This window comes from Rhodnius prolixus, unplaced genomic scaffold, assembly GCF_049639745.1.
Source record: "Rhodnius prolixus isolate KJV_2025 unplaced genomic scaffold, Rpr scaffold_8, whole genome shotgun sequence".
NCBI lineage: Eukaryota > Metazoa > Arthropoda > Insecta > Hemiptera > Reduviidae > Rhodnius > Rhodnius prolixus.
This window is the reverse complement of record NW_027411593.1, coordinates 4,663,149-4,688,775: the sequence shown is the minus strand read 5'-3', so window position 1 is coordinate 4,688,775 and position 25,627 is coordinate 4,663,149. Positions and strand designations below refer to the sequence as shown.

Here is a 25,627-nt window from a genome sequence, read left to right as displayed (position 1 = left end):
CTCTTAACTAGTTAAGAAAAAAAAAATCATCTTTTGTTTAACAAATAAAAATGTTTTTTAAATGTGTAAACCTTTACAGACCACAATTGTTGCCACTTTCTTAGTGCTTATACTCGTATTCTACTAGAAATGGAAGAATGGGGGAAAAAATCCTGGGTGATACATTTTTACTGACTTGGTGCAACAGAAGTGGAAGTATTAAGCTCGTTTCAGATTTTCGAAATGACTTTCCCAGTCGCAGTTCCACAATAGGGAATTTTTGAGATCCACTAAAACAGCGTTTCCTAACCTTCTTTGACTCGCGCACCACTTGGTAGTACATCATGCTAGATTGTACCACTTCGTAAAAATGATCGTATTTAGTGAAATTTGTTATTCCAAGTGTGTTATTATCATCTTTAATTGAATAGAGATACAATGTATCTGCTACAAAGGAGTTCATGTTCACTTTATAAAGTGTAAGATCTTAGTTTTAAAACATTTTTGAAATAATTAAAAACTACGTACATATTTTTCTCTTCAAAATTGTAAGTTAATTTACAAAGTTCTTCTTTAGGATTATTATATTTGTGCCCAAATCTTCTCAATTAATTTCTTTTAAGCGTTCAACAACCCTGTAAGTACCAATTAAATTTGCATGTTGCTTGGATAGAGCTTATTCATTAAAATCAGTCACTTTAAGCAGATCTTTACATAGTTCAACATTTAAGTTCTGTCACACGATAATTCTATTAAATTTTTCTTTTCTTTTATCGATCATGATGTAGCTTTTCCTAAATTTTCTTTATAGTGTTTTCGGGTTTTGGAAAATACTCCATAAAAGATAATTTTAATCCTATTAAATGTGCTGTTATATTTTCTCGTATATCTTGAGACAACCCTATCTTATTACTGTACATATTAACAAATTTACTGTAATAATATTATTAATTAAAATAATTTGTATGTATTATAAAAAACATTTCTATATTTTTATGCTTTAATTTTTTTTATGTCCGCCATTATTGATTATTTTTCGTGTAGCACAGGTTGGGAAACGCTGCACTAAAAGACAAAATAAAATGTTAAACTACTTTTTCCACTTTTTGTCACGTGGAAGTGCGAAATTAATTTTACGATTTTCTTGAAAATAGCCGATTATGATTTTCTTTAAAATTTCTCTTGATACTTAACAGATGCCATTTTTGAGAGGGGACGCATCAAATACAGTGGAGTCTCGGTTATCCGTCACCCTTTTATCAGTCTATTCCAATTAACCGTCACTCTCCTCAGTATTTAAAAATTAAAAAAAAAAAAAAAAAAAAAAAAAAATTATGTCGCAGACATTGTATTCATTAATTTTAATACACAATAGAATGAATTGAATAATGAAAGATAGCTGACCTTTAAGGCTTAAGCGTATAAACGTATAAAATATGTATACCAGTTAATACAAAGTTTTATACACGTTAAACAAAAGAATCCGGAAATTTTCCTGTTTTTTTTTCATTATCCGTCTACTCGACTATCCGTCACGTGTCCGGTCCCGGTCATGACGGATAACCGAGACTCCACTGTACTACGTTAAAAAGCGCCCCTCATCATTAATATTTTAAATCAGTAGCGTAGCTGTGTTATTTTATCAGGGAAGATTGCAGCCTGGAGTATCTCTAATTGTTCTGCTGTAGAACTTCTTGCATCACGCGTTTTATGCAAGGGGCGTTAAATAAGACGAATACAATAGTCGCAACACCTCGTGCTAATGATACCCAATATATTTAGGTATCTTCGAGCGTTACTCTTTTTTCTTTTCTCATCGGTATTCTTATTTGTGAAATTGGTTATTATATATATATAAAATTGAAACGAAATGATTTCAAATTATTAACCTATAGTAGAAAAGAATAATGAAAAACTTAGACTATACTGTTTCATTCTTCAAAGAATCCTAATTAAGAATTCCTCAGAACCTGTGGGTAGTATCACGGAGTGGTTATCCTTGACTACCGTCTCCCTGCTCTGTCTGGAGTTTTCTGGAAAGACTAAGAAGTCAACAGCTGTTGGATGGGGTATATGCCCTACGTAGAACCCTCTTGAGAAAGCTTTCTTCAGAATATTTATGTGAGGGCGTTGGAGGAAAAGAAGTGAGATTGCTCCAGGAGTGGACTGAATTAAAAGAAATAATATTGCCTTTGTCCTAGATTAAAATTTGCTATGCAATTAAAATTTAAATCATAAAGTTAGGCAATCATAAAACAAATAATCCTAATTTTGTTTCAGGGCAAAACCAGCAGTTTCGTGCAATGGGTTTAGGTCAACGACCTTTCCTAGAAGGACCATCATTTCAATCACCGCGAGAGTCAAGGTATAAACAGGAATTGTCACCATCTGATCATCATTACAAGATAATGGCGCCCAATACGCCTCAAGGTAATTTAGCATCTTGGAGAATATGGAGTAACATAGTTGATAATTATCGTAATCTTATTTGTCTGTTGTGCATTAAGACTGGAATTATTTTCATAATAGTGAAAAAAAAAATACAACTCTATCAGGGAAGGGATTAGCTGAGTGGTTAGCGTACTGAATTTCCTTGCGATGATCCCACGCTCGAAACCAGCTGATGGCCCTTAGACTCTCTCTTCCTAAGAGCTTCTTACAGTCTCATCGTAGCAACGTTTAGCCTATGGCTTTACCAAGTTTACCAATGAAGTTTAACCCGGTATATTACATTCTCTCTCCGGGAATCTATTTTCAAGGTATTTTTTAAAGTCGCCTCTAACCTTCATATCTAGATCGCCACACGCCATCAAACTTTACATTCAAGTAGCCGAGACCGTATTTGAAGGAATATGAAAAAAATTGTGAAATAATGTTCACCTTTTAAAGAATTAAAAATTGCATAAATAGAAAACATAAATGATATAACTGCAAAGAGATTCTATCAATTAATAGTTTCTCCTAGTATTTTCATAGCGCTCATTGTAAAAGATGATGTCATCTCATGATTCCCGCTTCAATGACGTAATAACTCTTGGTATTTTCTATTATTAATAAGTTATTTTTTTTTTTTAATTTAATTGAAAATATAAGTTATATTTATAACTAGACGACCTTGTACTAATCAGTCCTAAATCCTATACACACGCGTCACGTCCATTCTATATAATTTTATAATAAGAAGGTAAATGTGCTTTCCGTAGTGAATGAAATACCCATTTGAATTAAGTAACATCGCTGTAGAGACGTTAAATGAAGTGTGTATTATGCTTATGTTCTACTTGATTATGAGAGCTAATTCTTAATTTCTATTTTCGTAAGTAAGGGAAAGTAATTTCTGGTTTCTGCAATCAGGGCGTCAAGAAATAATTATTATATTGTATAATAGGAGTGTATTATGTTCGATTTGGTGCGGTGAAAATATCATCAACCAAAAATCACTGGAAAATCATGCACGTTGCCGGATATTTTCTAAAATTGCTTACTAAAAACTAAAAATCTGCCTATAATTCGTTTTCTCGAATTTTGGAAATCTAGGAAAAATAGAATTTCCAATATCTAGCCGCAAAAAATACCACTTCGGATTAAGATCATAACTCTCAATTTTTCAGACAAGTTTTGTTAGCATTTTGTAATTAAAATTCCATTTTTTTTGGCAACTGAAAGCACAGAATACTTTAATTAAAAGAGCTTAGAAGAATATTTTCAAATGATTTTATTAATAAAAAGTCATTCGTCTTAATAATAAATTTACTTTTTTTAAACTACTTTTTTCGATGCTGTTAGTGACGTGATTGTAAAGAACATTGTTCTCATAGGCGCCGGTCTTTAAATAACAACACAGTTTCATCAAATTATCAAAGGGATAAAAAAAAAAATGGCCGGGAGAAATGAGGAGGTTAAAGGAGAAACACAGAAGCAGCAGAACAAAATGGATTCAGCAACACTGGCTATAACAGCAACGTAGTTGTAGTAGAGTTATCTAGTAGAGAAAAATAAAAAAAAGGAAGAAGGAAGAACAGTAAAGGAGTCCTGGAGCCGTCGAGTGAGTGCGCGAAGGTGATTATCCTGCGGGGCCTTGTTATTACCTTGATAGATGCGCCCCGGCCGTGTTGTAACCCCATCATCTAGCTCTGTGTCTCCTCCACTCAATTACTAATTACCTCGGCCCGCCGTAATATCTCTCTTCGCTACCGGATATGGTGTACGTGTCGAATAGACCATCCCGAGATAATGTACTCACAAAGATTGGAAGCTATGAAACGAAATAGTTGGTTTGTATTGTTGAAGCTTATGATCTCCGTTCACTTCACGTACATATATATGTAATATTGAACAAAAAAAAATGTAATGTTACTACTCACAAGACAATTCTTATTTGTAGTTCATAAATTTCCACGGGGAAAAAACAGTTCTATCCTTTCACGAGAGACTGTAGTATGACAGTATTTCAAAAACCTCAGCTTCAATGGTTGTAGAGGAAATCATGGAAAACTGAAGAATTTCTTCAGGAAAATTTCACTTCCGTTCATGCTATTTTCTTTATAATAAAAATTTAAGCAACGCATTCAGTATTCAGTTAATTTTTTGTAAATATAGGACCGTTCAGCATTCAAATTTGGCATTCTAAATTAAATTTCCAAGAAAAATTGTAACCAATTTAAGTTACCAGTATCCCAAATTTACAACAAATTGTCGCTTTTGTCCCCTCCCCAAAATAACTGAACCATCAGTTCAGAAAAGTGGCTCTTTCTTTTTTGATATGTCGAACCTCAGCTCTTTTCTTTCTCAGTCAGGAGGAGCCTTTTAGACTCTTTTTGCATCCCACACATGCCTGAAGAGGCTCCATTTCTTACCTCGCCTTTCTCGTCTTGAGGTTATCACGTACTTTGTTACTAATTTCATTGATCTCCAGCTCCATCCGAATTGATATTTCTTCCAATTTTGGCAGTGGTATAGATTTACTACCGGAAGTCACAGAAATAAAGGAAGAACAAAATAGAAGCATTTCCCCACATTTTGAATCTTCCTATTAATATTTGCAAACACCGGATTATTTAATCGCATACTCCGAACCACATATAATGCAAGTTTTATTTTGATTAATAAATCCAAACTTTAAAAAATAAAATCCTACTCAATCCAAATAAAGATTAGACAGATAGCTGCCAGGCTGTATTAAGTACAGTTGAAAGAAGTTGGTTAGATGAAAAATAAGATTTACAACGGGAAGGGAATTAATCTTGAGGAGTTCAACTGTCAGGTGTCCAACGCGGACCATAACTCACCAGAGTTGTTCATCACCTTATCTCATACCAAACTTTGTTGTGTTCGCTTCTTGTTCACATATCTTCTTAGGTGAGTACTTTCATCATACCTTCTATACTTCTTACCAAAAAATTATTTCGTTCTTGTGAATAACGCACAAAGGGATTTTAAATTTATTGCACAATTTTGATTTTAATAAATTTACTTCTTACCAAATGTCTGAAGAGAAAACGCATATATCTACTTTTTTTCCTTACTAGTAGGAAACTGTGTAAGCGATCTTACAGATTCTACATTTTGAAACATCACCAAAAATATCGCATCAGTTTGACTGGACAGTACCTTTAACGGAAGCGACTTTTTAAAGGTTTTTTGAAAGAATAACTTTCCGAAACTGCTGTAAAGGTTTTCTTTAACTAACTTCTTATTCTCATTTGTGGAAAAGTATTTTTCCAGGAAAAATCCATATTAAAGCTGCTCTGGGGATGGACGGGATAGACTTCCTTATAAAATATAATTTTACAATTATGTATTGCATTTATACCTGCACAATATTGTAATAACATGAATTCAAATCCGGTAGAGCCACTTTTCTTAATCAATCTTTGGTTTTTCTTTATTTTATTTGTTTATTTATTTTTTTTTTTAGCAACTTCTAGGCTTAATAAAAATTTCAATACCTAAATTACCGTCACCGAAAACCATTTGAGTGCTCACAATTGGTTAAAATGTAGCACCTTTAAAATCCGGACCAATATTTCGATTCGCAGTGCAGTTCGTCATACGCAGCGCTGGGTAAATGCCTGCAGTTAAAAGTTCGAACCAATAATTCGATTCATATTGCAACTTCATACGCATTGCGTATACAGTAGCATTCGATATTTCGTAGGTAGTTGTTTAATGAAAATTCAGCGGCAGTGTTCTAGGTAGTGCAGACAGAAGTCTCCATCTTGATATATTTTTTTTGGAGGGGGAGAGGAAGAAATTGATTATTATTTATTATTAATTATACTTTAGTATTAAAATTATGAATAATAATAAAAATTTATAAATTAATAATTGTTCATTATGATTAACTATTATTGACCTCAATGTTGATTGAACTCGCCGAATGGACCTATTATGAATCTACTATTGGGCCTTAATATTTTTGTTGTTCGTACTTTTAGGCTGGACAACTGGTAGAAGTGGCTGGACCTTTAAAAAAGTACTACAACACAAATCCTTTTATTATGGACGCTCCACTTAGCCATAAAGGAAATTTTCTTTGATAAAATAACAAACAACAGCAAAAAAAAAAAATTTAGTATATAAAACAATCGAAAAGAAAAAAGTTAGTACAATAATTTTCTCCCAACCTAATTGCACGGATGGTCGGAGTTGAGGATAAATAGATTCTGTTGTCTATCTTCAATAAGAAAAAAAAATACTAAAAATTGTTTAAGAAAGAAATAGAGATGATGTTCGACGAAGCGGATCTTACAGTACAGAGTGCGCAATGAAATAGTTTAGAGAATAGTTAAAGATTGTCTTCAGGGGAAGGGGTACTGAGATAGAGATAGAGAGAGTGAGCCAGTGAGCTCGTTCAAGCAAGAAGTAGCACTATAGAGCTAGCTGCTGAAGTAAAGAGAGTAGTAGTTCCTGGCTAGGTGATTACACTAGTACAGAAAGGCAAGAAGAACCAAACTATCTAGTCAACAAGTCAACACAGATAGACCTGTGGACAGCAGTGGCAGGTAGTGTGGACTGACTGTTGAGATAATCACGGCCAGAGAGGAAGGCAATCTACGTGAGGAAATGCTTCAGTATGCGCCGTGTAAGGCCTTCATCATCGTCCTCCTGGAATGATTAACGTGGGTGGAGGTAGTTCGGCTAACTATTCCCGCTGCCTCTCACTCCCCCAGTCATCTATAAGATAAATAATATGTTCACGATGACCAGATCGAATGTTTCAACATTATCCATGGATATGTACAAACATACATCCAACTCATGTGTTTCTGATTTTACTGTATCTATTTTAGTAGCCATAGAAATTATTACTTTTTTTCTTTTTCTGTTCTTTTTTTTAAAAGAAACATTACGATCGAATGAAATGTACGAAATTGTTTCTGCCCTGGGATATAAACACCAGAATACAAAAAAAATCGTGTGGAAATGTTCACAGGACTCAATATTTATTCACTGTCGTAAAAGGTCTATTGTGGAATCGGGACATCTCAAGTCTGAGATCCCCTTCACTTACTTCAATTTTCATGAATAGAATTGGAAAATTAGAAGCTATAGAGCTTTTTTAAATTTGTTCTTCCTTTAGATCCAGTCCTGTCAACTTCCTCTCAACCTTCCGCTTCCTGCTCGGTCTTCGCCTCCTTCAAACATCCTTCTCGCTCTTCATCACCATCCCTTTCACAAGTTTGAACCATGCTGGGTGGCTCTTTTTTATTCTTCCTGACTTTCCACACTCATTCTCTTCGTTATCCCTGGAACCCTGAGTTCCTGGATGTACTGGACTTACGGACTACAAGGACTGTCCACACCAGACTGTACATACCAACTTACAGGACTGCTACCTATCAGAATTCTCTTTTCGTCACTTCCTGTAGACTGTGGAACGACCTACCAACGGACCTTACCAACAGGAAAACAATTTTTAATTTCAGATTTTTATTTTATGACTACTTATTACAGGAATTTAGGAGGAAGTAGTTTATTTATTTATTTTTATTATTTATTATTTATTCTAGTTGTGAAAGTTATTTATAAATTTTTCTTATTAGTTTATATTTATTGTAAATAATTTTTTGTGAACAGCTGTTTGGATTTTATTTTGTATTTTACTATTTTAACCGAGAGTTTTTTGAGTTTATCATGTAAATTTTGTTTATTTTTGTTGCCCTTAAGGGACATGAGTCCCAGGGCATAATAAACGTATCTTTCTTTCTTTCTTTCCTAAGGCTTACTCGCCTCGAGATCCTGCAGATCTCCACCAGAAGTGTGTCGGTTACCTGTTGTTCAGATCCCAAGTTTCTTTACTGTATAGCATTATAATCTGAACTATTTAAGAGAAGATCTGTCTTTAAAATAAATTAATAGATTTAATTAAAAAAGTGTTATTAAAGAATTTTTTTTTAAAAAGGTTCAAATTATCTCTTATTTAAATTTCTCTATAAAAATATTTGTATCAAAGAAATTAATTTTCTTTTTTAATAATATTTGCCGTTTCACAATGGTCAGAATTTCGGAATATGGTATTCAATAATTTATCAAATAAATTTGGTAAAATTTTATGCCAATTTCCTCATTATTTTAGTTATTCTTCTTGATTCCTCAATTCTTCAGTTTTCGGTTAAAAAAAACTTCCATCGATCCCATCTAAATATCAAACTTATCAGACTAACTTTCAATCTTACTCGTAAAAAAAAAAAACATTGATCCAGCAAGAAAGTAGTGGTACGCTTGGCCGGAATTGGCGGACGAATTTTCTGCTTGGTCAGACAACACTGAGCAGTTTATAAGTTTTTTTCTGTTGTTCAGTGACAGAATGATAAAAACTATGTATGCACTTTTCTCGGAAACTCCCGGAGGTCGCTGATTGTTAGCTGCCTCTGGGGTACGGTACAGGCTTTGTTTATTCTTAGAGCACTTATTCAAAATGATTTGTGTTAACATATCCCCTTTTGTAAACTGAAGTATAGATAGTTTATAAATTCTAATTAAAAAAAAAAAATGGTTTTCTTCCTCAGTCTTGGAGCGATGTAGGAAGTTGCGTCACTCAAAACTATGTAAAAAATTTAATTGAAATAGTTGGGTAGTGGTGTGGAGGTGGATTTGTGAGTGGGAGATCCCGAGTTCGAATCCTGCTTTTAGGTACTTTTCATTTGTTTGGAAAAGTGTTTGTGGAGTTGAAAGTGTTTAACGTTGTTAAGCCCTGCCAGATAAAATAGGACATTACTTTGATTAAAGTACTAAGTAGAACTTCAGTAATCAGTACTAGGTAAATTGGAAATGATTCCAACAAACTAGTGTTGTTCAGTTGAGGTCCGAGCTGAAGGCTCAGCCGAGTCGAGCTTCGACTCGAGCCTTCAGAGCTCGAGCCTTATAGCCCTCGAAGCTGGAGCCGTGAAGCTCAAGTTGGAGGCTCATAAACCTGTAGTTGAAGGCTCATAAAGTTGAAGACCCTTTTAAAATTCTTAAGGAATGACGAGTAATCAATTTCAATGAACAACGAACATTTTAAAAATTATTGTATTCATTTATACAAAAATATGTTTGAAAAATTCATTGGCTGCTAAAACTTGATTTTATTTTAAGAAATGAATTCATTAATAGTACAAATAAAATGCTTCACATAAAAAACGAAAAAAAAAAATGCTCGAACCTTTTGAGCCAAGCCTTGGAGGCTCACCGAGCTCTCTGTGAGGCTTCAGCTCGAGCTCTGACTCGAGCCACCCACTGAACCCTGAGAGCTCGAGCGCTTAAGACTTGAACCTTATATCCTTATGGCTCAGCTGTAGAAGAACGCTACAAAAAACGCTGTGCCATGTTTTCATTAATCACACATGTTTTCATAGTTTATGATTTATTTAGTGAAATGACTTCTATTATATTAAAGCCAACTCATTATTTATTATGAATTCCATGTTTCAAGAAATTATAATTACGTAAGAGTATTCACACGAAGTTATTTTATTTATTTTTTTGAATGCCCTAATTTAAATACATTAGCATTTAGTACAGAATGGTGAGATCGCGTGAAAAAGCCGGTAGTTGAATGAGTACGTGCGAGACGAAAGTTGAGAGGACTAGTGCAGCAGAGTCTGCAGAAGACCGCAGGCGGCCGTTGTGGCGAATACCAGTAGCCCTGGCGGCTGTAGACCGCACTTACCGCATACAACTAACTCCTAACTTTCCGTTACTTTACCATTCATTCCGGCTAATACAATCTTTATATATCAGAGCTCATTCATACAGTCACATATCTTGTTATTTTCTTTTATTATTATTACACACTCACACTTGCGCATCAATCGGAATTAGATGTTGGTACAATTCTTTGTTTTCCTCTCTTCGTTTAATAAATTCTCTTCCTTACTGTAATTAATCATTTTCTCACATTTATCGATTAATTTTTTATAATGAAATTTTAAATTCTTTGCTTTTAAAATTAGGTCTATTTTAAAGTGATCGAACTCAACCTACAATTGAAGCTTTTAAGTCTCGGATAAGTGGTAGATTTCTCTTGTAGAGATGCAGAATAGCAGAATCCGAAAGAAAAAAAAAAATTCGTTGAACGACTCCGGCGAACTCTGCTCTCTTGCTGTATTAGTGTGATTTTGTTACTTTTTTTTACTGTGAGATGCAGTCAAATTGGTTTTTTCTAAATTATTATATTATTTTTGTAGCACAGAAATCTTGCTTTAATTGAAAACGAAAATTTAACGACGAATATAAAGGGTGTTCATTTTAAGACGGCTCAAATGCATTTCATGCTTAAACGGTTAATCTGAGCAAAAAATGGTAGAGGAAAAATTTGTTGCCCGTCACCTCTAGTTTCAGAATATGTGACTTGATTTTAGATTCCTGCCCGCACACGCGGCTGACGCGCGACCAAAAGAGAGGATTCGCAGTTGACCCCCCCCATTTTCGTATACACAGTTTTAAAGAGTATAAAAAGTTATTAAAGAAACTGGAAACCGCAATGCGATATCTTCAAAATTAAAGGTGCTAGGCCATTTTAAAATCTGGTATTTATTAACCATATTTCAATTTTTTAACTTGTTATCAAAGAGAAAGAAGAGCACGCGATAGGTCATTTTTATGTATTTTTTCATCCCCTTTCTACTGAAAATATCGCCAAGGCCAGTATAGCTAGTATTTTTTCTTAATATCGAGAAATAAGTTGTTTTCCGAGTGATTTTTCTAAGAAAAATCAAATGTTAAGAGCTTTATTAGATGTTCTCAAGCATACACAAAATGGTTAAAAATTAATTTTACATCTGTTCCAAACAAGAAGATTTAATAATTATTTGGTAATTTTGGGAGAGTTGCGTTTAATTACCAAAAAAATTGGAAACCTACTGCCACATATTTAAAGTGATCAATATCTTTCATGTAAAGGATCAAACTTATTCCTTAATTTATCAAATAATGCACTTTATTCAACTTGTACTGTGCCTTGAAAGGTGCCTCCTCTGGCTCGCAAGCCAGGTTAGCCAAGAGGTTATCAACTGCTATCTGTATCTGAGCATATTCTGAAACTAGAGGTGACGGGCAACAAATTTTTCCTCTACCATTTTTTGCTCAGATTAACCGTTTAAGCATGAAATGCATTTGAGCCGTCTTAAAATGAACACCCTGTATTTGTAGAAAGAATTACTACTCATAATCTTCTCTTTACGAATGTTTGACTGGAAATAACAAATATTTTTTCTCATATGTATTGTTAAGAAATAGAAAAATGTTTACTTAGTTATCCCTACTAAAATATTTACAGAGAGTTTCTTTACAGCATTTCCAAACATGTCTCATGTTCTGTAATTGAAGATATAACCGCGATATTTGATGGAGTTAGAAAAAAATAACCACTTTGCTTCTGGATTTAATTAATTTAAAATATACATCTTCAAGTTTATTGGTGGTGCTATCCAAGAAATGCTCATACTAAGATTTTGACTGAATAGAATCAATAAAAATAACTTCATAAATTTTTTTATTTTTTTTTGAAGATTATGAAATAGTTGGACCTCCAAGATGTATTGAATATTCTCGCAGATTGGAATTCAGCTGCAGAATCATTATCTGGAAGTCAGTGTGGTAGGGGAACCCAAGACTAGATGTATTGCTTGCAGATATACACGACTCTTATTGGCTAAACCTAGAGTAGTACAGGTAGTTCACTATTACCGTACTGACAGATACAGCCTGTGTTCGTGTTTCTAATACCTATTTTTACTAAATTATCTTACAGTATTTTATACTGAATTACCTCAGCATCTTCCATCAGACCATTGTGAATATATCCACTACTACATGGAGTTCGCTCTTTGTATCTATATATGTATATAATAAACTGTTATCTGTAATCTCCCCATCGATTGAGGGGATGTTGATTGTGGTCAGCATCCACACAGCTCCTTATTATCTTTTTATAATTCTTATTTCACTACTGGTCTTTTTTTATATTATTATTAGTACAATTTTATTTTTTTATCTTATAAAGTAATCATTTCTTGTATTCCCTTATTCCCTTATTGTGTTCTAGTTGTGAAGTGAATCATATGACAGGTGTAGATCTATAAGAAGGGAGTCAGAGAAAGTAAAATTTAGAACGATTATTTTTATTCTTACTAGCAATAGAAAGGGTGTTGCGATCGTGTATTCAGGTTCTACCGCAAAGTGATGTTCCGAGATATCTCAAAATAAGAAAACAGTCTGGGTGAGGGACACTTTTTCTGTCTACAATATTCTTATGATTCAATCTCACATCTTGGTCACTTAGTATTATACTGTGTATTTAAAACCGTACGTTACACTGAAATGATACTTTAGTAGAGGAAACGATATTTGAGAGTTCGAACCTACAGAATAATAAGAAATCGTGTGAGTGTTAGCACCAGATTTTGTTTGTAAGAATAAGTCTCGAACTTATATTATATATACTTATTTATGGATATTTAAATAAGGTTGTCTTAGTACATGAACTTAAATAAAATCGCTTAGTAAGAAAAAGTTTTGCTTTGTGATAAAAAGTTCTTATCTACCCGAACTGCGCGGTTATCCTGCACCATGATAAACGGGATTATACTAATTGTAAGCATCATTATGTAGTAATGAAGATTATTACTTGAGAAATGCTACCGTAGTAGAAAAATAATAAGTAGAAATCATGTAGATCATGAGATTTGAACTATAAACAGTTTCACAGGGAGATCGTACACTGTATTGTAATTATTATAATAGATAATATTATATTGTAATAGTAAAGAAAAGACAGAATCTGTGACAATTTCAAATCATCATAACAATAGTGACTTTAATGGCTGTATAAGAAAGGAGAAGAATTCTCTAGTCTAGTGTAGCAGTTGGACTATGAAGCAAACAATACTTCATTACAACGTCTTAGTATCACATATGTTCTTATTTTATATAAATATCTTATAATATTTATTACTTTCTACATAATTTAAAATTATTTTAATATTGCCTGAAGTATGCTTAATTAACTATGATTAGCTATCTAATTACTACAATTGGTTTTTGTAATAGATAATAATTTAAAATATATATATATCAGTCAAGTCTCATATATATCAATATATATATATATATACAGTCAAGTCTCATGAAGTTAAAATGAAAACCTGTTTTGAAAAATTAGTTGACTTCAAAAATATACATGTTCACATCATTAAAGGTTCTACTTTTAAAAATTCACCAAAAATCTATTTAGGATAGTGGCATATTTTACCAATTAATGTTCTTCAAATCTGAAATTTGTGTTAAGTGTTTAAACCTTATTCATATTTAATAAGTGAGATATTCAAGTATTACGAGGGTCGTTTGAAAAGTCCGTGCAAAAATAAAAACTACTTAATTTTTTGGGGTAAACCTTTTTTATTTTTCAACATAGTCTCCTTTTAGGCTTATACACTTCGTCCAACGCTGCTCTAGTTTGTTGATCCCTTCCGAATAATAGGATTTGTCCAAGTCTGAAAAATAGCCATTCGTTTCTGCAATCACCTCCTCGTTTGAATAAAATCTTTTTCCCGCCAGCCATTTCTTCATATTGGGGAACAAATAGAAGTCCGAGGGAGCCAAGTCTGGAGAATAGGGGGGATGTGAAACGAGTTGGAACCCTATTTCCATTAATTTTGCGACCACAACTGCTGAGGTGTGAGCTGGTGCGTTGTCGTGATGGAAAAGGACTTTTTTGTGGGCCAATCGTGGGCGTTTTTCTTGCAGCCCGGTTTTCAAACGGTCCAATAACGATGAATAATATGCACCTGTAATAGTTTTACCCTTTTCCAGATAGTCGATGAGGATTATTCCTTGCGAATCCCAAAAGACAGTCGCCATAATCTTTCCGGCCGAAGGAACGGTCTTCGCCTTTTTTGGCGCAGATTCCCCCTTGGTAACCCATTGTTTAGATTGTTCTTTGGTCTCAGGAGTGTAGTGATGTATCCATGTTTCATCCACAGTGACGAAACGACGCTTAAAGTCCTGCGGATTCTTCTGGAACAGCTGCAAACCGTCCTTGCAACACTTCACACGATGTCGTTTTTGGTCAAGCGTGAGCAATCGCGGCACCCATCTTGCGGATAGCTTTGTCATGTCCAAATGTTCATGCAAAATATTATGTACCCGTTCATTCGAGATGCCCACAGCACTAGCAATCTCACGCAATCTTCACTCTTCTGTCATCCATCACCATATCATGGATTTTATCAATGATTTCTGGAGTAGTAACCTCAACAGGGCGTCCAGAACGTTCAGCGTCACTTGTGCCCATATGGCCACTCCGAAAATTTTGAAACCACTTATAAACTGTTCTAATCGAAGGTGCAGAGTCACCATAATGTTTATCAAGCTTCTCTTTAGTCTCCTCAGGCGTTTTGGCTTTCATAAAGTAGTGTTTAATCAACACACGAAATTCTTTTTCGTCCATTTTTTGAAAATCACTCGACTTCCTCGATTCAAACGAATGCCAAACACAAAGAAATAGACCGATCTGGCTGAAACTTGGTGTGTGTTCTTCCAAGAGATGCTGCTAACTAAACATAACCTCGATACGCGCCAGTAGTGCTATCTCTCTGACTTTGCACGGACTTTTCAAACGACCCTCGTACTTTGCAATGACAAGAAAAGAAAAAAAACACCTAACAACTCTCTACGCCCTAAGAGAAACTTTCTAGTAAAGGTTATGAGGAAAAGTAAACCAATTTTCCATGAAAATCTTAGGAGTCAGCTATCTTTTTTTCTTAGGTCAAATTCAAACTTTCATGGAACGTGAAAAATTCGGTCAGAGAAAATTGTGTTATGCTTCACTTCACTATTTTGGTTTTATTTTTCGCAAATGAGTTTCAACGATTGGCCCCGTCCTCTACACAGTATACACATCAGACATACCTGTACAACCCTCTAGACTACTCTGTGCATATCGCAGGGGAAACAGCCATACTAGCCACAAGTACACATCCCTACATCAGTTTCATACAAGTTACAGACACATTTACATAAAATAGAATCCTGGGCAAAGAAGTGGATGATTAAAATGAACCCACAGAAATGCCCAGCATGCCACGTTTACTCTCCGGCGGGGCACCTGTCCACCTCTCCACTTCAACACAGCAATCCTCTTCCTTGTACAGATCTGGTGCGCTACCTTGGGGCTCTACATAGACAAAAGACTCACGTGGAACCCACACACTAGACTTAAAAGACAAGCAATGACATAATGTGCTAAACTGCTCTACAGACTACTTGGACGACGCTCCAAATTACCCATTGATCTCAAACGATTACTATACAACACTATCCTCAAACCTATGTGGGACTTACGGACTAGAGCTATGGGGTTCAGCCAAACCTACAAACGTACGGACTGCACAAACATTTCAATCAAAACTACTGCCGACAGATAGTTGACGCTCCTTTCTACGGTGACTAACCTCACTCTTCACAACGACCTCAACATTCCCTTCATAGACCAACTCGCTAAGACTAAATTTCAAAAATTCCATACTGCTCTCTCCACTTGCTCCAATCCTCTAGTACAGTCTCTCGCCTCCTCTGACATCCCTAACAATACTCCTCGACGGCTGAATCGCCAGTGGCCCCGCGACTTCCTTACTCTCTGAAGAACTAAACGTCATTATTCTCCTATCTCTCCTCTCTCCCACTCATATTCTCCTCTTCACATTCCCCGATCTCATCTAGAGAGTGCTACCGCTGGGTAGCTTCTCTCCTCCTGCTCTTCCCGCTCCAGTTCATCTTATTTACATCCTATTTACTTATTGTATATATTTATACAGATTGTAAATCACAAAATAAATTAAAAAAAAAAAGTGTTTCAGCGAAAATTCCGATTTGAGATAAGAGCAAAAAAAAGTCTTTTTTTTACAAATGGGATGTGTTGTGTGGGAGATCAGCATCAAAATCAAATTTGATATTTGATTTAGATTTTCTCCACCTTCGGATGTGACAATTGTCTCTTAGGCGAGTGCATCCAAAAGCCAACCAGCGAATAGAATTCTTTACTAAATAGATTTTTTTAATTTTTTGGGGTTTAATTTAAAAGGTTTTCAACCATTTTCTTAAAAATTGGTATTCCAAATGATTATATAACTTCTGTTTTATACGTTTTTCCAGGAAATTCATTGAAAGGAACTTTTTGGAAAAGAGAGATTGAGGTTTTGGAACTAAAGAGGTTATCCAACGTAATGTATGGGATCAACACCCATGGTGATGTTAAATATTATCACGAATTAAATGTGCAAGTGAAAAGTCCAAATTTTAAGAAATTGGTGCTACAAGAGGTGCCACTTAACTAAATGTATTTTGCGAAAGTAGTACCTTTTCAAGTGAACATGTTTAAATATTAATTAACTACTTTTTAGTACAAATCGGAAGTTTCAAGATTTACATAAACAGCGGAAAGAGAAAGTTAAGCAAGTGTTCACACTAGACTTTATTTTATCGTAGTCACCCAGATTGAAAATAATCCGGAACTTTAGCCCCTTACAGAGATCGAATTCTCACACTTCCGGCCGGACGGTGATGTTACAGGTTTCAGTGTACCCATTTTTTTGTTCAATCCTGGCTGACACATCAATGCTGCTCAATGCTTTACCTACCTTCATTAATAGGCGGACTATAAACACAAAACTTTGTCTTTGCTTATTAAGCTCTCGTTTTCTTTCCATGCTTATAGTTGTAACATTTTTTTCCAGTTTTTGATATTCCCTTTTACCGAAATAAATTTTGTTAGTTCAGTCTAGTTTTTGTATTCTGCTTATAGTATAGTATGACTGTGAAATACAAAATTTAGAAGATTCTAAGACGTTTTACTCTCTATTACTGCAACTAGTAAGAGAAAGGTACAGAAATCGTGCAGATTTTCAGTTGTTTTTTTTTTAGATTTCATCAGAAATATCTGTTTTGTGGTCAGCTGGGTTCAAAAAAATTGGTTTTAACTAATGTTTTGTGTGCATCTGTGGAGATTCAACAACAAAAGGAAACTGTCTTGTATTACTCACTCCTTTAATTTTCGAATTTTGGAAGAAGAAAAATTGTTTCAAGCCAGTTTTTTTTTTTTTTATAGTAAAATCATGAAAACTGCTGCGGGAAAACTTATGTTACATTGCTTTTCCCAAACGATACGCAAAATTTTCTTTACTCTGCTTTCTAAGTACAACTAATTTAATTTATTAAATTCTATCTTCAAAAAAATTATTTACCGGAAAAATAAAACTGTGAAGAAGAAGCAAACGTTAAAGAAGCACTAGAGAGATGGGAAATTAGTTGCCGAAAACGCAATGGGTCATCACTCACACAATTGCCCTGGAGATACACTTTAATGTCTAATTGAGCCATTTAAAGTGATTCCATATTGCCAGGTTAATGACCCTGGCACGGCTGCATTGAAAAAACTCTTCTTTTTTTATTGTTACTAATAAAAAGCATGATCTTATTTATGGAGAAAACTCAGATGGCGTAATTGTGGAAATATAAATGGAAGAGGAAAAAGAGAGGATGAACAAGGGAGTTGCTCTTCATTTATCTCGTATTTTTATGTAGATTTTCTTTATTGGCCATGTTACATGCGAATCATTTATTGGGTTTGTTGCATAAAGACGTTCTTTTTTACGATTTTTCGCTAGTGTTGATGGTGCAGATAGATTAGTTGTTCATAAAAAGTGTAGCTAGTGTAGTTGTCTACTTAAATCAATGGTTCTTACTCAAACTGGGGCTCTATAGCTTCCTGAGGAGCCGTACCAAAATTCAGAGAGCCACAGAACAGAGGCCACGAAGGATTTTATATTTTCTTGCAATAGTATTTTGGTATTATAATATTAGATGAAAGTCTAAATTTTATAAATATTTGGAATAGACACACCGTCATGGGACACGGTAATAAGCTTTTGAACTAATCTGCTGATATAAAAGTAAAATCTTAAGAATCTATTCGTGGCAGTACGCAGGTATACTGTGTACCCTGCCCGTTTTCGGAATTCCATCCTTTCATTTCAGCTATTCAGCAAGTGTAGTGCGAGTAGTAAACTTAAGTGAAGTCGAATTCCCTACACAAAACTGATTAATCTTTCTGAGAGAATTTAAAATGACTGTACATACGGTAGCGCTATCTTACTGATAGCTATATAATTTTCTCCCTTTTAAATGCATACCCAATCACATTGTCTGTCCGTCCCTACCTGAAACATAACTATTATATATGACCTCACCTATGTAATTATTTTAATCTCATAAAAAAAAAAAGTAGAAGATAAACTAAAACTGTACCAAAAAAAAAAGAAGTTGAATGTGGTATAATGAATGCTAACCATAGTAAGTTCAGTTTGGGAGATGTAGAAATTGTGAATGGAATGGTAAGATTCCCCTGCTTGATTTGTGGTTAGCCCAAGTGGAATACGTGTGGCCCCGTCCATTGATAAGTGGCTACTTCACCGGAAACCGATATCACAGTTTATTACTGATAGAATGCTAGTATGAGACAGCCTCATGGCGAGTAGTGATTGATATTTCTGACTGGGCTTTTTCTCCAAAAAAAAAAAACTATAATATTCAAAAGATATCATAATTTTCTTAGATTTTTCTCTGAAGTTGGTGTTACCTCTCTTTCTCTCACACACTCATGAGTGTTTCTCCAGGTTTCTCAATACTTGAAACTTACAACGCAATGTTTGATATGACCCCCTTACTTACAGTCAGATTATAGAAAGGGTTTTAACACGCAGAAGGCCCTGCTGAATATAAACGAATGATATGTGTAATGCATTTGATGTTATAATCGTTAAAAATTCTGAATTTGTTTAAATTTTAATCCAGTGCACTAGATACTAAGCTAATTTCTTCCCTTGTCTTTTTTATAATGTCTGTAGGTTGTCCCGTGGGATCCATTTTCAGGACAATAATTCTCTCTCTCTCTCCCTTTCTCCCTCTCCCATCGTCGAATCGTACTACTAAATTCCACAAATCTTAACTTATCCGTGCAGTATCCCTTTGGAAACATTATCTACCAGTAATAATACAAAGATCCCGAAATTATATCTCCAACAAAAAATATTAGCTGTTAGTTACACAATTTGCAATGTGTTTGTACAATAATTTTGTTCTTATTTTTGTACAAAAAGGGTTCTTTATTTTAATTATTATAAATCCGCAAGTACTAGTATTTAATGTTTTATTTTATGTTACATTTACAGATAGGCGGGTATTTTGGTTTTTATTTAAAAATTTTTAATTCTTATGATCCCAGGATAAAATTATTTCTTCATCTTACTTTACTTTGCAGTAGAGAAAAATGTTCGACTAGAATCCTCAGATTCTGCATTGGATTGGATAATAAGATTTTTATTTTACGATTTGAACTACTCGGATAACTTGTAAAAACCCAAAAATTTTAATAATATTAATTTTAGGGATTTTTGAAGATGATCCTGTTTCAAAATGCATCATAAAAAAGATTGTACAGCCTTTTGGCTTTTTTTTTAAGATTGTACCCTTTTCATTACAATTTTTGAAACCAGTTTGAAATTAATGAATTAATTTTTTTTTTGCAATCACTGAGTAATGGGCCTATTATTATATTAAATTTAAAATAGAAGAAAGTTCAAATTTTAATTAGGTTATTAAGTCAGACATCCCTGCTTTGTAACCTGAAAGTAACCTTCTGTCTTACTAAAACATAGTGCTGAAGCCTTCCTTTCGTGATAGTGAAGAATATGCTTCTGATAATATTGCTTCTCAAAGACATAAGTTGCTTAAAACTGATGGATAACTTCTTAAAACAATAATAGTATAGTAGCAGCTAATCAATCGCAATGTTGCCTATCTTGCCAGACATGAAAATTATTTAGTAAGTGCAATGAACGTATTTATATTTAAAAAAGTACTTTCTAAAAAATTAATTTAAATTAATGTTAATTTGCTTCTTATTTTTTACACTTGCCAAGCTTAACGTAGTTGTATCGAAATAATTTTTCTAATGTTCAGCGGGTATAACCCGGGTATCATTTTCGTGATTAAGGCTTGTTCAGACAATATTCTGGTTGTATTATAACTTCCGATTTTTCGACAATTATTTTTAATTTATTTCTGCACAGCTGGGTATTAAATGATGTGCCGATTGATTTTTTTTTTATTTCTTCTATTATTGTCTGATAGTTATCCGTATCCACACTAAAAGTTGGGGAACTTTCATTGGTTTATTTGATATGATGTTGATTTGCGGTTCTTCTGTTTCAGCTTAAGATAAAGGTACGAATTTATTATGGGTTTTGGTCTTGGTGGAAGGTTGTTAGAGAACATATATGATTTTTTTATTAATTCTGTTTGGTTGATCTGAATTTCTTCTGTTCTAATGCTAGTTAGCCGTGGAAAATTGGTTTAAGTCCAAAGTGCTGTTTGTGGGTTAATTCCGGGGCTTTTATTAATTACAGTAGACTGTGTACACTCTTCTCAGCTACGTTTTTCTGATATTCGTCCAAATCCTCTTGGGCCCACTGTGTTAATGTTTTTTCCCTTTTACTGTTCATTGTAATGTGCTTGAGTTATACTTTTTTCTTCGTTGTTGTTCATTTGGTTTAATTTCCGTTCGTTATATTACTTGACTCACGAAAACAACTTTTTTTAGACACAATTTATTAATTTAAAATTATTGTGGGGTTTTTTTTGGGGGGGGCCTTATTGTACAGCGCAAATTAGCCATTGGTAACGTGTACTTGCGATTAATTTAAAGTTGAACAGTCGGATTTGTGTTGAAACGTACACCTTGAAAGATGTTACGAGGGGATATAATTTATTTCTTTTATATTGTTATTTTGTTTGTTCGGATGTAGTTGTATAGTTCTCGGTAGATGTTGTCTGTCTGGTGCGTCAGTATAGTATGTAAATCGGCTGGTAGAGGGCAGTCTGTCTTCAGTACTGCCTTCCACAGCTGATCCCTGCCGTTGGTATATTTGTCACAGGCTAAGATTATATGATTGGCATCAGCTATTGACTCGGAATCACAAGGACATGTAGAGTTTATGTGAATTCCGGAACGCGCCAAATGGTGTGGTGAATAATTATGATTAAATCTTAGCCTGCAGATGGTGCTGTAAAATCCTCTACCTTCTGTGAATTGATTGAACCACGGTTTGACCGGAATGGAAGGTTGAATGGATGAATAGAATTTACCCTTTAGATTTTTTGATATGGAGTAACTTTCTTCCCATTTTTTATAACTTATTCTCTTGTAATAGCTTTTTATGTCTGAGGGAGATAGTGAGTTAATGGTAGGCTCCCGCAATCGAGTGGCTTCTTTCGCCGCAGCGTCAGCCTTCTCATTGCCGACCAGCCCGTAATGGCCTCTCACCCATATCAGATATACTGACTTACCATTCCTAATCAGTTGGTTCAGCAAGTTTAAGGAATCTATAATCAGGAAAGAGGGGTCTCTGCCTGGGTTTTGTAATTTTTGGAGCACACCTTTGCTATCACTCAAAATAATGGCGTGCTGGACCGTCGATGACAGTAAATAAGCTAAGGATTTATTGATGGCTACTAATTCTGCAGTAAAAACTGAGGCTAAATTATTGAGTTTATATTGAGAACAGGAATCTAACTGGGAATCATAAATTGCACATCCAACTCCGTCACTACTTTTAGAGCCATCGGTATAGAAATAATTAAAATGAGGAAATTTGTTCTCGAGTTCGGACAGGAGGTAAGAATTATTTACTGCATTGGGAAGATCAGGGTCGTATTGGTAGAAGTTGACGGAGATATGCGAACTATAGTTTTGAATCAGTGTAGTGTAGTCAAAATGATACCTAGGAAGGATTTCAAGGTGATTTAAGGGGACTGAGAAGTGCGACAAGTCACAGAAAACTTCTACTAGTATTGGACTTTTCCTTTCAAACCAGTATCTTTCTGTGAAGACTCGAGTAGCTATGTGACTGATTCTGCGAGTTACTGGATGATTTATGATTCTCAGTCTGTCTACAATGAAGCGGGAAGCTAACAGCTTCCTTCTTATATTTAGAGGGAAGTCACGGGCCTCTACTAAAAGGGCGTTGATAGGAGTGGATTGGAGAGCCCCCAAGCAGGACCTCAGCGCTTTGTACTGAATTCTTTCTATTTTCACCAAGTGATTTTTTGCAGCATCCCCGTAGAGGAAAGAACCATATTCTATTCTCGAAAGAATTAATTGTCTGTAGAGCATTAGCGATGTTTTGATATCGGCTCCGTAGTTCAGACGGTTGATGCATCTCAGTATGTTTAGCGACTGTTCACATCCCTTAACCAACTGTTCAGTTTGCTGTCTCCATAACAATTTGTTATCTATTGCCATACCTAGCGTCCTCATGATGGGCAAGTCGATACACGATATCTCAACGTCGATTTTCTACCTATATGATTACCCTGTAGTTGATAGCCACCTAGCGATATCGAGGATGGGATAGAGTATTTTCTGTGCCTAGTGAACACAGTCACGCTACTTTTATTCTCAGACAGAGTGAGACCCATGTCTGAGCACCACCGGCTGAACAACAACATTGCACAGCTTAGTTTTCTCAAACTTTCGTCTAGCGTTAGCTCTTGACTGTACAGGATTGTGGTTACTATGGAACTCCTAATTCCATTTTAAAATTTACTGATTCCATAAATACGTATTGTATATTGGATATTAGTCTGTGTGAGATTTTTTAGGTACATTTTTAATAATAAAAGAAGTGATTTTGAAATAATAAAAATCTTTAAATGGAAACCAATTTCAATAACATTTAATGCTTCCATTAATTTTGATAGAACTGTTATATAAATAAAAACCTAAGATTTTCTTTTAGTAACAAAATATTAAAATACAGGGTACCGCAAGCCAACTGGTCAAAGAGCTTCTTCTCTCACTTTTTGCCTTCATTTTTTATATTTATTTATTTTTTATTCCCTTTTTTTTTTTTATCTCCTCTGTCACATTGTCTCGCCACTGGTACGAACGATTAGGAAGTGTGGTGTAGAATGACAACACACCACGTCTGGCAAGTCGATACACGATATCTCAACGTCGATTTTCTACCTATATGATTACCCTGTAGACCAGATGAACACTGTCTTTGGTATTAGATTTTTGTATCTCAACCTATATTAATATTATTATTGCTACTTTTAAATCAAAGATATAAGTGAAATCACGCACAACTTTAACAAATGTTAATGGTTCACAGAATCATTGAGTAGTGTAGTTTTAATTAATTTTGTTTATATTCCATTAGTTATTTTTAAGAAATAATCATTAGCAATTTAACTAAAAAAAGTCATTCAGAGTTTGCCTTTTGCATGCAAGCAATCGCAAAGTAAACTCGTATATGGCGGTGTGTGTTATTCAAGTTCATAGACAACCACTAGACTAAAAACTGTTCGTGTTGTTAGATAAGGATACTAGAAAAGTGGCTACTCTTTTTCCCTTAGAGCAGAGTCCCGCAATCGGTGTGTCACGACTTATGGTATGTCTTTTTTTGGTCGAAGGTATGCCGCGATTTTTATAAAATTGGTAATTTATTAAACAGGAATTATATCTTCAAGTCAAAAATACGGATGTACACAACTCGGTTTGATTTTCATTTCTTGTTATTTTTTGAGTTGACTTCCTGATCAACCTTATAACCCATAATGGAGGTGGATGTGTATATATTCTAAATAAGTTACTTCTCTTTTAATTTCACCATTACCCTTTATAATGTATGTTTAATGTATGTTCATTTAGAAAGTGGAAGCACGAACGATGGGTGTTGGTCAGGTTATACACCTTCTTGTGGATACAATGCCGCTGGATATGGTGAAACTCCTTCTGACCCGTGTTCAACATATCAACCTCCTCAATCAGGTTATTTATTTATTTATTATTGGTTGTTGTGCACATTAACTATTTTCAATTTTTTGGAAGGCTGCAAAAAATGCCAGTACTCTAGTATCCGCTTCTAAATGCCTTCTATTACTTTTCCTTCAGTACGTTTCTTTATTTTTAATATCACTTATTGTGGTTACCATGATGGAACACCTAATTCAATTTTAAAATTTACTGATTCCATAAATACATATTGTATATTGGGATATTAGTCTGTGTGAGATTTTTTCGTAACATTTTTAATTATAAAAGAAGTGATGAAAATCCAAATTATTGGTGGAAAAAGCCAACATGCTGTCGAAAGTTGCTCAAAATTGTTTTGAAGAAATTTTACTCATTGGCTGAGACGTGTAAACCTGCAAGTAATTACAGTTGAGCAAAACAAAAGAGCTATTTTTTTCTGGATATGCCTCCCAACCAACTTAATGAGAAGATTTTTGATTAAATTTTAAAAAAAAAAAAAAACTTCTGCGTGAAGCTAAAGAAAACATTACTTTTAGTTTATTTGACACCCAATGTCGGCTTAATATTTGGTCTGGTTTGGGTGTGCCCGTTATCCACAACCTATCCTGAAGCGCACTGTGATCAAGCTATTCTATAATTCAGCGTTTTTCAGCCTTTAGATCTCGTTACATATACTATGGGTCGCGATTTGTTTATAAAAAATAAAAAAATCAGGTATAACTCTAACCACCTAGAATTATTTATTAAAATTAAAAGAACAGTTTGTTGATTACTCCCTCATCTATATAAGATTTTCGATTGGAAAATATTTGGATCATATATCTTTTCAACAGCACTATAATTATAATTTAATTAATTTTGTTTAAATAATTTAATTATGGTCTGACAAAGCATTAATGTTAACAGTTTGGAAACGAAGGTTAAAGAATACCAAAAAAAAATTTTGCTTAAATTCTGGTTAAAAATTTAGGATGAATATCCAACCCTGAGTGAAAAAACTTTATAAGTACCATCTCCTTATTCTTGAACATATAGTATCGGGCTAATGTATTAATTTTTTTTTATATAATAATCTAAATTATGAAATAAACAATTGGGTCGCTGCTGTAAAGGGTTTTCTTTTATAGTTCAGTTTTTGTGGTTTCTGAGTGCTGTTTATTTTTGAAATCTTCCTGTAATTTTAAATAAATCGTCATTTAAGACGGGAATCCTTGATCGAAATTGATACTCCAGCCAATTAATCTTCAACTTCCTTGAAAGAAGTCCCGAGGATAAAAAAAAAAAAAAACA

The 25,627-nt window shown here is 34.3% G+C and overlaps 1 protein-coding gene across 1 annotated transcript in view; it reads left to right on the top strand.

The window, feature by feature from the left end:
- The window catches only part of LOC141450728 (uncharacterized), a 60,904-nt gene that overhangs the window by 33,526 nt on the left and 1,751 nt on the right, over window positions 1-25,627 (top strand). The window contains exons 3-4 of the mRNA XM_074121460.1: window positions 2,260-2,409; window positions 24,233-24,352. Coding sequence (XP_073977561.1) covers window positions 2,260-2,409; window positions 24,233-24,352 — 270 coding nt within the window. The remainder of the gene's footprint in view (window positions 1-2,259; window positions 2,410-24,232; window positions 24,353-25,627) is intronic.